Here is a 17,597-nt window from a genome sequence, read left to right as displayed (position 1 = left end):
GACTAATTAGACTGTCTAATGGGCCCTTCATCTGTAACAAACACTATAGGACTAACTAGAATGTCTGATGTACCCTTCCTCTGGAACAAACACTATAGGACTAATAAGTCTGTCTCATGTGCCCTTCATCTGGAACAAACACTATAGGACTAATAAGTCTGTCTCATGTGCCCTTCATCTGGAACAAACACTATAGGACTAATTACTCTGTCTGATGTGCCCTTTACCTGGAACAAACACTATAGGACCAATTAGACTGTCTGATGTTCCCTTCAGCTGGAACAAACACTATAGGACTAATTACTCTGTCTGATGTGCCCTTCATCTGGAACAAACACTATAGGACTAATTACTCTGTCTGATGTGCCCTTTACCTGGAACAAACACTATAGGACTAATTAGACTGTCTGATGTGCCCTTCATCTGGAACAAACACTATGGGACTAATAAGTCTGTCTGATGTGCTCTTCCTCTGGAACAAACACTATAGGACTAATAAGTCTGTCTGATGTGCCCTTCCTCTGGAACAAACACTATAGGACTAATAAGTCTGTCTGATGTGCCCTTCCTCTGGAACAAACACTATAGGACTAATTACTCTGTCTGATGTGCCCTTCATCTGGAACAAACACTATAGGACTAATTACTCTGTCTGATGTGCCCTTTACCTGGAACAAACACTATAGGACTAATTAGACTGTCTGATGTTCCCTTCATCTGGAACAAACACTATAGGCCTAATTAGTATGTCTGATGTGCCCTTTTATCATCCAAAAATGTGTTCCACAGGCCATATCGCTTGTGTGAGATTATACGATATCTCCTAGGAGAAATCGTTTTGACAGTAGATTTTGTACAATGCCCTGACTATGCCATGACGTCATGAACTAGATGACGTCACAATGCTTTGACATCGCTGTACCGCCAGTCTAATGGTAGTACAGTGTTGAGAGATGTACATTTTTTCTTTTAAAACTAATGAAGAATGATTTTTTATGATAAATAGAATCTCACCCTCGTGTCTATTGATATCAATTATATCAACACTCGTTGATAAAAGTAACAATATCCTCGGCAAGCCTCGGATATTTGTAACTTTATCAACTCGTGTTGACATAGTTGATATCAGTAGACACCTGGGTGAAATTCTCTCTATATTATATAACATGTTCAGTGTCAGGAAATTAGCTCATTATTTTACATCTGAACGTTAGAATTCAGACAGACTAAACAATCCTGATATGCTTGCACTGAGTACAAAACAGCTGTAATCTTGAGACAGTACATGATCTTCATCAGTTAAAGATGGGTAGTGAATCATTCACAGTGATAAATCCTATCTGTGTTGAACCGTGACTGTATGATACGTCAGCGCTTTATAGAAACAGGTGTTGTTGGACTGATCTCATTACGTGATGTACAATTACATATTTCTTCCAATTACTGAAACTTGGAGCTGCTGCAAAATGTCATCTTCTCAATCACTGTACCAGATGTGTTCTGGCTCCAGTCTCACACCCACGTTACCAGAATCTGGCTCCACAACCTGTCTGTGTCCCTGTTATGTTCCAATAGTTATAACAGAGGTTTGTCAGATCTGCGATACAGTACGAATCGATTATGAAAGCTTGTTATGCATTTTTATAATACCAAAAGTGAATTAAATATTTTTCAAAGAACCAATTAAGTAGATAAGTAGCCTTTTATTCCTTTCTGACCTGTATCTATAATGACTGTCCTAAGGTTAATTTTATCTTAGATATAAAACTTGCAAGATCAAATACATGTAAGTGCCATGCTAATACTTGAGAATGTGTTTCTACATCTGTGTATGTGTACCTGTTGCTATGTTACAGAAATACCCAGTGTATCCGTCTGTACACCCGAGGGTACATCCCCCGTTGGGTTGATTGCACGTGGTGTTGATGCAGTTCTGGCTACAGGGTTGATCACAGTGGTCACCATGCCGACCACGGACACATCCTTCTAAACATTTCCCAGTGTATTTGTCACACGGTCGGTGGTTCGTCTCTGGAAATAGACCACATTGTTCAGAGCAGCGGAGGTCACAGTTTGGTCCATATTTGCCAGAGTCACATATTGTGCCACTCTGTACTGTGGAAACTGAAAGAAAACAGGAAGCTAAATGACACACAGTTGTCGTTAGTTGTGTTCTAAATTACGTTCTGTTGAAAGCATGGCATCATAAATATGCAACAGAGCTTTTTAGTTCCAATATTTAGACTGGGAGTATTACTGACAATTCTAGTATAGAAACACACCCAGTGTTACTGAATATTCCAGCACAGGGAGACGTTAGGTGTTTCTGAATATCCCAGTATAGATAGACCCAAGGTGTTACTGAATATTCCAGCACAGGCAGACACATAGTGTTACTGAATATTCCAGCAGAGGCAGACGCAAGGTGTTACTGAATATTCCAGCACAGACAGACACATAGTGTTACTGAATATTCCAGCACAGACAGACACATAGTGTTACTGAATATTCCAGCACAGGCAGACCCAAGGTGTTACTGAATATTTCAGCACAGACAGACACATAGTGTTACTGAATATTCCAGCACAGACAGACACATAGTGTTACTGAATATTCCAGCACAGACAGACACATAGTGTTACTGAATATTCCAGCACAGACAGACGCAGGGTGTTACTGAATATTCCAGCACACACAGACACATAGTGTTACTGAATATTCCAGCACAGACAGACACATAGTGTTACTGAATATTCCAGCACAGACAGACACATAGTGTTACTGAATATTCCAGCACAGACAGACACATAGTGTTACTGAATATTCCAGCACAGACAGACACATAGTGTTACTGAATATTTCAGCACAGACAGACACATAGTGTTACTGAATATTCCAGCACAGACAGACACATAGTGTTACTGAATATTCCAGCACAAACAGACACATAGTGTTACTGAATATTCCAGCACAGACAGACGCAAGGTGTTACTGAATATTCCAGCACAGACAGACACATAGTGTTACTGAATATTCCAGCACAGACAGACACATAGTGTTACTGAATATTCAAGCACAGACAGACACATAGTGTTACTGAATATTCAAGCACAGACAGACACATAGTGTTACTGAATATTCCAGCACAGACAGACGCAAGGTGTTACTGAATATTCCAGCACAGACAGACACATAGTGCTACTGAATATTCCAGCACAGACAGACGCAGGGTGTTACTGAATATTCCAGCACAGACAGACACATAGTGTTACTGAATATTCCAGCACAGACAGACACATAGTGCTACTGAATATTCCAGCACAGACAGACACATAGTGTTACTGAATATTCCAGCACAGACAGACACATAGTGTTACTGGATATTCCAGCAAAGACAGACACATAGTGTTACTGAATATTCCAGGACAGACAGACACATAGTGCTACTGAATATTCCAGCACAGACAGACACATAGTGCTACTGAATATTCCAGCACAGACAGACACATAGTGCTACTGAATATTCCAGCACAGACAGACACATAGTGTGATTGAATATTCCAGCACAGGCAGACCCAAGGTGTGAAAGAAATGAAACTCCTGGAAGCCCACTATCTGTATATATACCACGTGGGTTGATTATCGGGTCAATATATGAGGTGATTAATTTTTGTGAACGACCTCCCAAGGGGTTGGTTATCAGATAACCAACCTTCCCCAGAGGTTGGTTACCATATAACCCTCTAGGCCGGTTAACTGACCAACTCTCGGTGCAATACCGGGAAAAAGGCTCGGCTTCGCCTCACCTTCTTTCCGGGTATCGCACCTCGAGAAGAATTTTTTCCCTTGGCAGATCGGGTTTGACAACCCTATGCCTCTACCTCAATGTTTTTGTTGGAAACATCTTCAATAAATAAATACAGAACCGTTCAAAACGGTTTTATTTTTGACAATGTCTATATACTGCAGTTAATAAATTGAAACCGGCGGGACCTTCCTCCTTTTCCATTCTCTCCAGGGTCACCTGAATCATCTGAAAAATGAACGGTTTTTTAGACAGAATGCACATAGGTAGTTTTGGTAAATAACATGTATCAGTATCATTAGAAGAGTTAGTAATGAGAACGTTGTAAAATTTTCATTTTTGTACACATGCACTACGGGTTGAGGAGGGTTGGCGTGGTCAGCAATTGTGTACATGACAAGCAAGCGAGGTGTGTGTGTGGTGTGTGTGTGTGTGGGGAGGTGAGGGGACCCGAGGTGAAATTGGATTTAACGTCGTACTTGAGAATATTTGTGTCACTTTGCATATAAAGTTGTAACCCGTAACCCATGCTTAATATGTATTATATTTATCATGATTATTTCGACGGGGTAGGGATTAGGTTAAGGGTTTAGGGTAGGCTAAGGTTTCTTTTTATAAAAAAACATAGGCCTATATTCTTAGGCATAGGATGTTTAATAACGAATACCGGGGGTATGGGAGGAAATCTTCCCCATATAGTTTAGGGGAAATCATTCACATTTTACATGCATCCCCACAACACCACACGTACGCATGCACGCACAAATTATGAAGGGTCTCATAGCGTTAATAAGAAGAATAGGACATTGGTACGAGGAAGACATCTAAATATAAGAGACATAAAGACATTACTAAGCAGTTCAATTTAAAGTAGATTACTTCATTGTCTGTGAATTTAACTTTTGTATAATATGACTACCCATATCCTATTAGATTCGAAAAAGGAACCGCGAAATATGTGGTAATGATTACAGCTTTTCTGACAGGTTCAATTGGGTACAAGAACAGCTATAGACAAATGCTATGTAGGGAACGATACTTACCAGATGACCAGTTTGCTTCAAAATCCACGCCGACCTGGAAAACAGTCGTAGCAGCTCGCTGATAGGCCAAAAACACTTCCTTGTCGCAATTCATTTGCTGTAATGGCAGTTATAATCACGTGGTTTTACATTGCACGTGATTGGTAAGTGCTCGACTTGCACGAGATTCTGCTGCAGGATCGTGTTTCGCATGTTTATACTGTCCATTTGGGTTCAAATGAGAACGACACATGATAAAATAACTCGAAACTGGGATAAGTGCACAAAACATAAATAAGGCGCATGGTCCTGAAAACTCTGTACCCAACAGGATCTGAAATTTGACGGTTTTTTAATCGGTCACGGAAAAAATTGTTTAAGAAACTCATGTAATATTGTGCTATTTTCATCCTTCACACCGGGGGATGACAAACGGCTGATGGAACAGCGCCTGACAAGTTGGGGTCACCCCACCTGGCTGTGCTGAGTTGCACCTGATATGTGCTGGTGTGTGCTATCTGACCAACAGTTCCATACCGGGAACAAGGCTCGGCTTCGCCTCACCTTATTCCCAGTATCGCACCTCGAGAAAAACTTTTCCCTTGGCAGATCGGGGTTGACAACCCAATGCCTCTACCTCAATGTTTTCATTGGAAACGTCTTCAACAAATAAATACAGAACCATTCAATTTTTTTTAAAATTAATTATAATATATGCACATTGCAGTTAATAATAATTGAACTGGAATAAGAATGTTTTTGACCTTGTGGTATATGCGAAATAACAACCTTAAGCTCGTGATTCGCTTCGATAACCACCTCTCGGTACCCTCGAGGTGGTTATCACAGCGAAGAACACGCTTCACCCATAAACTGGCGCATTCGTGTCTTGGTCATCTCACATTACATTTATTCACGACCACCAGTTGTGTGAAGATCACTGTCCACCCCGAATTCCTAGCATAAGCCTATGATGTCAACTTGACCGCTGCTGCAGCCAGGTGAGACCAATCATCACATTCTCTATGGCAACGACCACAACTATAATATAATATCATCATTGTATTTTGAGCTTCCACTGGATTTGTACTGTAATTCAGTTTGTAGAGGGGCGGTGGGGTAGTCTAGTGGTTAAAGCGTTGGCTCGTGACGCCGAAGACCCGGGTTCGAATCCCCACATGGGTACACTGAGTGAAGCCCATTTCTGGTGTCCCCCGCCGTGATATTGCTGGAATATTGCTAAAAGTGGCGTAAAACCAAAACTCAGTCAGTCAGTTTGTAGTTATTTGTTCTGGTTAGCAAATTACGCTTCTTTTAGAATACAATTTTGAATTTGATCACTTTTCCGCGGGGTTTGATGGTTTCGCTGATAGATTTCCGGTTAACATGTTCATTCATCTTGGAAATGGACCCATATCAGCACAGAGATTGTAACCATCTCATGCTACCTTGGATAAATAATCATCAAATCCTGTAAGTTTGCTGTCCAAATGGAGTGTCAACTGGGAAATTATAACACATTGGAATCTGTTCAACTGTGATTTCCAACTGTAAACATATACAGGTAGACTACACAGTCTGTGTGTAGAGCAGATTCTGTCGTTATTTCGCCCTTTATTCGTATCAGAAATGTATCTATGCTGATATATTCATTCAGTCAGTCTGAAATATAAATATTGCAAGATGAAAAGATGTCATACACCTGTATATGTGTACCTGTCGTTTTGTTACAGAAATACCCAGTGTACCCGTCTGCACACCCGAGGGTACATCCCCCGTTAGGTTGATTGCACGTGGTGTTGATGCAGTTCTGGCTACAGAGTTGATCACAGTGGTCACCATGCCGACCACGAACACATCCTTCTAAACACTTCCCAGTATCTTTGTCACACGGTGGAAGGTTTCTGCCAGGGTGAAGTCTACAGAGATGTGAACATAGTTGGTCGCAGTTTTGTCCATATCTGCCCCACTGGCACACAGGGAAACCATTAACTGTGGAAACTGAAACAAAAACCCAATTGACGTTCATGTGGACAATGCTACCATAGGTTATGGTGGAGGTGGTGGTGGGACAGCTAAAGGGGGGACCTGTTGTACAAGACAGAGATCTATAATATACTATCCAGTCAACGCTACATGTAAAACTCCAGTTACCACTTTCAAAATTACGAGTCGGTTATAAAGCTTGTTATGCATTTTTAAATTACAAAATATGAATTAAATATTTTCAAATACCCAATAATGTAGATGAGAAGCATTCTTTCCTATCCAAAATGTATCTATACTGACGTATTAAATTAGTCTGAGGTACAAAAATTGAAGGATGAAAAGAGGTCATAGAAATACCTATCAGACAGTGTTTCTTCATCTACCTGCGATACATTATGAGACACCTTTGAAAGCTTGTTATGGCGGGCTAAAAAGGAATTTAATTGTTTTAAGTAACGGTAATATAGCTAGCCATTTTCATATCCGAATGTATCTGCACTGACATGTCACTTCAGTCTGAGATAGGCAAGATGTGATTGAAATACTTTTCAGAATGTGTTTCTACATCTGTATATGTGTACCTGTCGTTTTGTTACAGAAATACCCAGTGTATCCGTCTGTACACCCGAGGGTACATCCCCCGTTGGGTTGATTGCACGTGGTGTTGATGCAGTTCTGGCTACAGAGTTGATCACAGTGGTCACCATGCCGACCACGGACACATCCTTCTAAACATTTCCCAGTATCTTTGTCACACGGTGGAAGGTTTCTGCCAGGGTGAAGTCTACAGAGATGTGAACATAGTTGGTCGCAGTTTTGTCCATATCTGCCCCACTCGCACACTGGGACACCATTGACTGTGGAAACTGAATCAAAAGATCAACAAGAAACATTATTATTGCAGCTAGCATAGCTAGACGTTTTCATAATATCTGTCAGTAGTGAGTAAATGGTATTTGAAGGCAGGTTTGAATGACCAAATATCAGCTATGGTATTATTCTACCTAATCGCTGCCCACGTGAATGGTATTTGCACCCACATCAATATACAGGGAGACTAAAAAATGTTTACATACATGTTATTGTCTTTACATGTATTTATATTGTGTCCAATACAAGGGTATACATAGAAATGGTGTAGTTGTACCTTGTGCACTTATATATGAACAAACATTGTGTCCAATACAAGGGTAAACATAGAAATGATGTATTTGTACCTTGTACACTTATATATATGAACAAACATTGTGACCAGTACAAGGGTAAACATAGAAATGGTGTAGTTGTACTCTGTGCACTTATATATGAACAACAATTGTGTCCAATACAAGGGTAAACATAGAAATGATGTAGCTGTACCTTCTGCACTTATATATTAACAAAATTTGTGTCCAATACAAGGCTCAACATAGAAATGATGTAGTTGTACCCTGTGCACTTATATATGAACAAACATTGTGTCCAATACAAAGATAAACATAGAAGTGATGTAGTTTTACCCTGTGCACTTAAATATGAACAAACATTGTGTCCAATACAAGGGTATACATAGAAATAATGCAGTTGTACCTTGTGCATTTATATATGAACAAACATTGTGTCCAATACAAGGGTAAACATAGAAATGATGTAGTTGTACTCTGTTCACTTATATATGATGAAACATTGTGTCCAATACAAGGGTAATCATAGAAATGATGTAGTTGTACCCTGTGCACTTACATATGAACAAACATTGTGTCCAATACAAGGGTAAACATAGAAATGATGTAGTTGTACTCTGTGCACTTACGAAATATGAGCAGCAGTGATCCAAACATTAATTCAAGCACACTGGCCACAGCTCCTGCAAAACATTTCAAATTGTCATCTAAGTACCAGCATTACACTGCAACGGGATCTGGTCTAGCTCGGAGACTCGGATTTCTAGTCATCGTATTTCCAGTTTCACATGGTGTTCCCATGTCCAGTACAAACTACCACCATACAGCTTGAACATCGCCCAGTGAAGCAACAAACAAACAAACGACTCTGAATACAACAGCGAAAGACCAAAGCCTTTCACGTCCGTTCAGTTCCTTGTCAGTTATACCTGTAAGTGGGACAAACGGGTTTTAGCCTGTAGTACCCGAATCGAATCGAGCATGAGGCTTCGGTCTTACTAGGGATTACTTTATCAACCTATCACCCACATCACTCTTACTAGGGATTACTTTATCAAGCTATCACCCACATCACCCTTACTACCATACCTACTGCCTCCCACCCCATCTGGCTTCCACTGCTACCCTCCACATACGGTGACAAACGGAGACACACAGAGACATACAGAGACACAGAGTGACACACGGAGAAACACAGGCACACGGAGACACACGGAGACACACGTAACGTGTACGTTTGATTACATTATTTTCCAGGTCAGTGTGACCCGTGTGTCAGGTACAAATTCACGGTACTATGACGCCATCTTTTAAACTCTGCTTCTCATCGTACAGAAAAGTGTGTCGGCCATTTCTCGACACACCTTAAAATACGTCATTCTTCTAAGGTTTCCGTGCTCACATACTAATATGTTAGCGTTGATCTGTCGTGACAGTAGCATGCTGTATGTAAAAGGCGCTGTGACGAAACTGTCATAAATACATTGAGCTGTGTGCTCTGAAAACATCAAATGTAATAGGACTATAAATCCAGCTTACCGTCAACCCAGAACCGACTCTTGTCACTGTCCCGTAGGGTCCCACTAAACATATTCTCCACAAACCAACAACCACACTCTACAACACGACAGACTACAGCACGACAGAGTACTCCACTGACAGACAACCCGGATGAGAGGGTTGTGGCTCTGTAGTTGTAGTCCTGTACACTGAGGTGTGCAGCGGTCTACCCGACTGTACACAATAAGTGTCAGAGCTATATTTGGACTGAACGAGGCGGTCGATCTCGGAATAACAGTCATCAGAGTGATCAGTAATAACACCTTGAATACAAATGATGTTAAAGTTATAGATTGTTTCTTATATATACTATTGAAATACGTAGGGGATATTTTAAGGTGATATTGCTTTGTTTATTTGAGTGGCATTCTTGGGAATCAGGTTGATTGTACATGGATTTAGAAAATTATTATTCCATTCACAACGTTTAATAAAGTTTATGCAAACAAGACACTTTCGTGCAAGCGTTTTTCATGGCGTTCTTATGAACTAGGTCGGGGTAAAATTCGAAGTGAAATATGTCAGTGAGGTGCTGTACACTTCAGATTCCTAGAAAACAGACTGAGAGATGTTCTGATATTGTTTTACTAAACTCAATGAAACGTTTTCGCTTTGTAGGGTAATTGTGCGTTTTTCCTTTTCTTTTTTCTTTATTTTTTGGGGGTTTTTTACTTGCTGTTATTTTTATTTTCACATGCGGCATGTTGGAAGCACGAGCTGTTACCGTTTCCGGTTTGGCCGACTAAGGGCGACAACTGTCGGACATCAGACAAACTGTTATTGGGCGCAAATAGGCCTCTCATTGGCCCACGTCGCCCTAAAACTATAAAACCAACAACAAACTGTTACCGTGGTCAAAGTGTCTCTCAAATTGAAGATGAGTTTTACCGCAGCTACAGGTGCTAGAGTGAGTGAGTGAGTACGTTAACATCTTAGTCACAAAGGCAGTATTTCCGCCAATTGTGGTCAAAACAAATTACACATGATTAAGAAACCTGTCGATAAAGGATATTAAATCAGCTAGAATATCACATCTATCACTGGAAAGAAAATCCACATTTACATCCGCAAGGGGAGATAACTGGTGGGTGATGGTAAATGATTGTTCTGCATGGACTAATTGCTATAGTGGCATGGGGGCGGCATGAGTGTTTCATGAGGGCGTTAAGGCGACTGGCGGTAGTCTTTGATGTTTGGTGTTGTTTTAGTAATGATTGTTTAAGGGATTAACGAAAGGATTATCGACTTAACTAGTCGAAATTGCAGTGGTGAACACATTTGAAATGTTCAATGTTTTGGGTGAAAAGTGACTTTGGTCACGTTTAGTTTAAGTATGTGTCATCGTAAGCTTATATCTAGTGAGTGAGAGTTAATTTCGTACAAGGGCCACCGACCCGTTATACAATTATAAAGATGACAATACAATCCAGCGCCATATATAATATTAAGCTGTATGCTAACATGTACAATGTCTCATTTAATCTTATACCCTATATTCAAAAACTTCGCAAGAATGCAAGAAATATAAACTTAGCAAGATTGTTAACAGTTGTAGAATTGCAAGACAATAATAAGTTGATAAATTTAGTTTCACGTGGATTATTTATGTAATATTGTGGGAGCAGGCTGTTTCTCAGATCACAGTAAAATGAACATAATAAAGAATTGGTACTCTGATTCAATGGTAAGGACAATACACAGAGGGCAGAATCGCTCATGTTGTTTCATATTTACTTTTCGCCCATATTCCAACATTAAAGGATGGTCTGAACAACGAAACTTACTCTAAGCAAAACGAATCGTAGCGTTGCCGTCAATCGTTGCGTTGCCCTCCTAGGGGGTCGAGTGATGGTGTATCCATGCACTAATTTCCACCGGACCCTGTAGTTCGTGCTAAATGGGTTATGTTTGTGAGTCCGAAGCGAGCGTTGTGGAAGCTAGGAACGATATCTTAAATGTGTTCAGATCGCTTCGCGGAAGTTAAAGAATCAAAACTACTTACTAGTTGTAGTACAATATATATATGATTGATGACCAAAAAGATTTTCCATGACACAACTTGAAACATAACGATTTCTTTCTCGGAAGCGAGGTTGTGGTGGAAGTGACAATAATATTGTAAGTAGTGTTATATTGACACCCACCTCGCTTTAACGAGAGAAATTGTTATGTTATAAGATATGTCATGCAAAATCCTATTGGACATCAATCAAATACATATTTTACTACCAGTAGAAAGTAGTTTTGATTTTGTAACTCGGTGAAAACAAACCTAAATAGCATTTATTCTCAGACTGGCGGATGTTCGCGACAGGGCGCTGCTATTTTTAATAATCGTAACATCACGGGCTAAAGTCTGTTAAAGAATTAATGAGATTATGGTTTGTTTTCATCAAGTTAGAAAATCAAAACTACTTTCTACTCGTAGTTAAATATGTATTTGAATCATGGCCAACAGGATTTGGCATGACACAACTTGTAACATAACGCTTTCTTCCCGTGAAGCGAGGTGGGGGTCGAAGTGACAATTCTGCGCAATAAATTTCTTGCTACATTCACGTGGTTAACGTCCACTCACCAGTATGTAGATACTAGTCAAAGTGCGTCTTTATATTTGGTCTTATAATCCTAATTAGTTTATTATCATACTTGTATGCATTTTGAAACTAAATAAAAATCAAGCGATCTGCCTATACTTATAACTTGAATATCTAGACATTTTATGGTTTGCCAATGAAAATCATAATTCGCACACACGCCCTAGTGTATGTTGTCAGTCTCATTACTTCACGACGAAAACAATGATTCTGTTGAATGCTACGACAAATAAAAATAAAAACAAAATGCAATTATTAAAATTAAAACAGATTAGAGTTATAAGAACAATGTCAGGCTATTAACTTTGTTCGAGGAATGTATCCATCAATATCCACAAAAACGAGTGATATGCCATTCACCTGCAGCTGTTCCAAATGATACATCTAACACATGTTTACGAAAAGTGATATATTGTTTCAGGTATTTCACATTGGTATATAGTCTCATTGGTCACCCAAGATAGCATACCTGGGAACTAATTGCATAATGTCCGCCATTCTTTACAAAAAAGTAATTTAGTTAGCCAATAATGAGCAATTAATCAATGTCTTGGCGGTTAGTCCTTTGAAAGAAGGAAGTTGATTTACGCAGACACGACAGAGTGTATGATTTAAACAGTATTTTATTTCCATTAATGTTTACATTTTTCATAGTACACAACATAAGAAAATGGAAATAGGATCAGCAAACAGGCCATATGGCCTATGTCAATGCTTCTCCGCATATAATTCATTATTACCTTGACTTGATTCTATGGAGCAGACATTAGGACATTAATGAATGAATCAAAACAAAATGAAAATAAAGAAAAGAAAATAAAGAACAAGATGCCAAGTGCATTTTATGTTTATAGGTTGTTACTTGAATTCCGTAAAGCGGTTAGTTTCAGTTATATAATTCTGTACGGATTTCATTAGGTTTTCATTGTCTAAAGGAGATAAGTCGTCATTGCCTTGAAGTATGGTATATATGCTGAGGTGGTTAAGGACAAAGTATTTGTCGGGTCTAAACTGGGCATAGCGGGGACATGACAGAAAAAAATGGATAGAATCTTCTCTGTTGTGGCCACATGAACAAGTGGGATCATCAATCAGGAATCTGTCAAATAAGTGTGCTTTTAAATCACTACAACCTAGCCTAATTCTGGATAGGATCACTTGGTATTGTCGCTGGCCATAACTAGCAATGTATATAAAATTTGAAGAAATCTGAATATCTGTGGAAATCAATTGTTTAAACCTAGATAGGGAATCTACATTTCTGATATTGATATCAAGTGCATTCCATGCTTTGATAACAGAAGGCAGGAAAGATCGGTTATACTGGGATAAGCGCCCAGCATTTGTTTGGAAGTCATTGGAGTTACGAAGGTTATATCCTGTTATGCTGGAGATACTAGGTGGGACCCATAATGATAGGTATTTAGGAGTCAGCCCATTGACCATTTTGTAATATATACATAATTTATGATAATGTCGCCTGTCAGACAATGAGCAATAACCCGTTTCCCCGTAAAGCTTTTCGTGACTAGTTCCTCGTACTGCTCCACATATTGTTCGAAGAGCATCCAAGTGTAGGTTTTCTAGCATTTTTACTTGTTCTTTGTTACAATTATCCCAAATGTTATCGCAGTAGTCAAATATGGGTAAGATAAAAGATTTGTACATAATTTCAAGCGTTCTTCGATTTAACCTGTATTTTAGACTACGCAAGCAATTAATTAGTGGGCTCACTTTACGGACAAGATAATCAATATGTTTGTGCCACTTTCCATCTTCCTATAGAACCAGCCCTAGGTGTTTATGATCACTTACTTCAGGTATAAGAACATCATTCATTCGAAGAGGTAATTTAGGACTAGAATTAATTTTAGTCGAAAATAGCATGGCTTCAGTTTTGGTAGGACTAAATTTCACTTGCCATTTATCAGCCCAGTCTGTTATACGTTCTAAGTCACTATTCAGTATAGCGGTTGAGAATGCAGGGTCTTCAATAATTACATATAAGGAAGTATCATCAGCAAAAAGTTTAATATTACTTGTTATCCCGTGAGTCAAGTCATTGATATAAACGAGGAATAACAGAGGTCCTAAAACTGAACCCTGAGGAACTCCAGCTAGAACAGGTCTATAATTTGACATGTAGCCATTAATTACTACGGCTTGTTTCCTATTACTAAGGTAGCTCCCAAACCAATCCAAAAGATAACCGCTTATCCCTGTTGACTTTAATTTTGCTAGTAAACCCTCGTGCCAAACACGATCAAATGCTTTGCTAATATCGCAGAATATAGCACGAACTTCCTTTCCATCATCCAAGGCTTTGGAAATCACATGGTATAATTCAGTTAACTGATAAACAGTTGAATCTCCAGGTTTGAATCCCGATTGTGAGGTGGTTATAATATCATTATCCAAGAAAAAACTTATAAACATGCTTAAATACACATTTTTCAAATACCTTAGAAAGAGAACATGTCAAGGCAACTGGTCTATAATTATTGCAATCATGAACGCTACCCTTTTTATAAATTGGAACAACAATAGATTGTTTCCATTGACAAGGAAAACAGGAAAGACGTAGGGATAAATTGAACAACGTAGTAATGGGAGCGCACAGAGATACAGCTAATGTTTTTAAAAGCATGTTGCCAATATTATCTGGACCTTTAGCTTTAGTAGTATTTAAGTTTAATAAAATGTAGTGCACCTCTTTTTGTGACAAGAGCAACTCATTAAGTTTATTTGCAGGCTCATGTAAACTGCAAGTTTCCTTCTCAGGTTCTTCAACTTGGGCTTGTTGAGTAAAGTAATCATTAAATGCATCAGCAATATCACTGGGGTGATCAAGAACCTTCCCGTTAGTCAAGATAGGAGGAGACTGTTTATTTGGATTTGTATTGTGCTGTATATATTTTTTCACTAGGCGCCACCATGATTTAGAACCACATTCAGAATTAATACTATCATCTAGTTTCATATCATACGCGCGTTTAGCTTTCCTAACTTCGGAGTTGACTTTGTTTCGTGCTACTCTGAAGCGCTCCCAATCTACCGGTAAATTTCTCTTTTTAGCGTTTTTATGCATACGATTTCTTTTCCTCATTAGCTTACGCAAGTGGCCATTCATCCAAGAGCATTCCCCGGTCCAACAACAATCTCTTTATGGGGTATGTACTGATCTATCAAATGTAATAATTTTGAAGTAAATAGTGAAACAGATGTATCAATATCACTGTGGTCAGTAATATTTCCCCAATCAGTAGCAGCAATGCAATCACTCAAGCCATCATAATCTGCGTGGATATAATCGTATATAATTCGCTTATAAGATTCCTTACGTGGCTTTCCAAACTTAAGGAAGACAAATACTGGACTATGATCACTGCATATTGGAGGGAGAACACCTGATTCATGTACAATGCTATAAGCAGAAGTAAAGATAAGATCAAGCAAAGAAGTTGTGGTATCTGTTACGCGTGTAGGTTCAACAACAAGTTGTGTTAGGTTGTAAAACAATTGTAAGTATTCAATTTTGTCATTGCGTCTGTTGAGTATGTTAGCGTTAAAGTCACCTACAACAATCATTTTAGTGTTTTTATCCGCAGCTTTCGCGAATGATTCATCAATTAAATCCCAGTAATAGTTCCTGAGGTCCGCTCTATAGAATGTACCAATCAGCAGTTTATTATTGTTTGCAATCACTTCAATCCATACCGCCTCTAAGTTTGGAAGATCAAGATCGGCAACATAAGTAAAATACAGATTATCTTTTACGTATACTGCTACCCCTCCTCCCCTTGTAGGCCTATCTTTACGAATCGGTAGATGGAAACCCGGTATCATAATTTCGTCGTTTGAGATGTCAGGGTGTAACCAAGTTTCGCATAAACAAATGATATCATTATTACCATATTCTGCAACTATTAAGTCAACCTTATCCTTTAAACTCCTCACGTTCAAATGCACGATAGTGAACAAAGGTCCCGGGTGTGGGTGGATATTCCAAGAGCCTAGCAGGAGGATTGATATTGTTAAAAAGTAACGAACCCCTAGACATAAGTATAGAACTATACAAAAGCACAAAACGGCGTCGGTTTCTAACGTAAAGAGTAGATGCAAATAGCCCAACTGCCATTCGATACTGGCATATATCAACCCCCATTATCTTGACTTATAAACAGTACAAACAATACAACGTGGGGGACAGTGGGCAGTGCAATATTCATCTCATATATGTGTAAGCAAAAAGATAGAAAACCATGTTCAAACTGTATAGATTGTAGAGCATATGTTCTAAAGCAAATGGTATCTTGCAGTAGACAAATACATAAAACGTAAAAGTAAACAACAAATGGCATGTTTAGCATGCTCCTGGGACAGACAGACACAACTGGTTCCGGTATATTGAATTATTCATAACTATCTTATAATATTAATAGTAAAGTCAAAGTTGCAAATAAAATGTCACTCTGAGTGTGTGATGTGTCAGTGTAAAAGTCATATAACACAAGTTACATTACAACAAATAAACTGTTAATCTAAGTGTGTAGTGTGTCAGTGTAAAAGTCATATAATGTCACTCTGAGTGTGTAATGTGTCAATGTAGAAGTCATATAGTGTCACTCTGAGTGTATTCAGTTTAGATTAGTAAATCTACATACATAAACACTACCTTTTGACAAATCCGCTGTTGAAGATAAAAGTAATTAATCAATCAGCGTGTTATCGGTTAATCCTTTGATCGATGTTTATAATGTTGAGTATTTACTCCAGACAAAAGAAATGCAAAATGGGAACCCTTGTCGGGTTATCTAAGTGGTGTTACCACTAATTATACCTGTTTTAAATCCATTAACTGACCATCAAGTGATGAATGATGACAAATAACATGTGTACGTTTATACCACCTAACACGGGTTACAACAAGGGGGTATTAATTGATGTATTGCATGCAATTTTAATTGCATGTGAAAACCTATGGGCCGACACTATTTTGAGAATACGGACAGAACTTCATTGTTGCATAAGAAATACATATAAGCATTTGCTGTGTGCTAAAACTGTATGTACCTATTTACCTAAGTTAATTTTCAGAGTCTTCTAGCAATGGCAAAGTGGGGTTGTTTAGTTTACGGATTCAAATAGATCAAATGTCATTTTTTAATATTATACGTCATATTTTTACATGGCGTGAATAAATATCGAGGTAAAAAAAACACATAAATGGGATCAATTATGATCAGTCATTATACCATCCAGGCATTAGAAAACCTGCAAAAGCCCACACTGCTTTGATACTTTAATACAATCAGACAAGAACTACCGGGGAAATTTTCAAATAACGGCATCAAATGGGCATCCACCCTTCCTAATGTCGCACTGTTTAGGTTGAAGAAATTTACCGTAACCGAGATGAGCGAGACTGATCATAGTTTTCACTATCACTAGCGGCTGGCTT

General features: G+C 38.8%; 1 protein-coding gene across 1 annotated transcript; it reads right to left on the bottom strand.

Annotated features, from left to right (window-relative positions):
* Positions 1-1,993: 1,993 nt before the first annotated feature.
* Positions 1,994-9,695, bottom strand: LOC124253778 (multiple epidermal growth factor-like domains protein 10; the record flags this gene model as incomplete). The annotated part of the gene is made up of 5 exons (XM_046687610.1): positions 9,519-9,695; positions 8,609-8,662; positions 7,398-7,682; positions 6,544-6,828; positions 1,994-2,124 (listed from the first exon to the last, which is right to left on the bottom strand). Coding segments are annotated over exons 1-5 (807 nt in total), but the record flags the coding sequence as incomplete, so codon positions are not given.
* Positions 9,696-17,597: the final 7,902 nt, after the last annotated feature.

Source organism: Haliotis rubra, unplaced genomic scaffold (genome assembly GCF_003918875.1).
Source record: "Haliotis rubra isolate DU_JTF1 unplaced genomic scaffold, ASM391887v1 Scf551, whole genome shotgun sequence".
In the NCBI taxonomy this organism is placed as follows: Eukaryota; Metazoa; Mollusca; class Gastropoda; order Lepetellida; family Haliotidae; genus Haliotis; species Haliotis rubra.
Note: the sequence above shows the minus strand (reverse complement) of the source record. Positions and strands in the feature narration are given on the sequence as shown.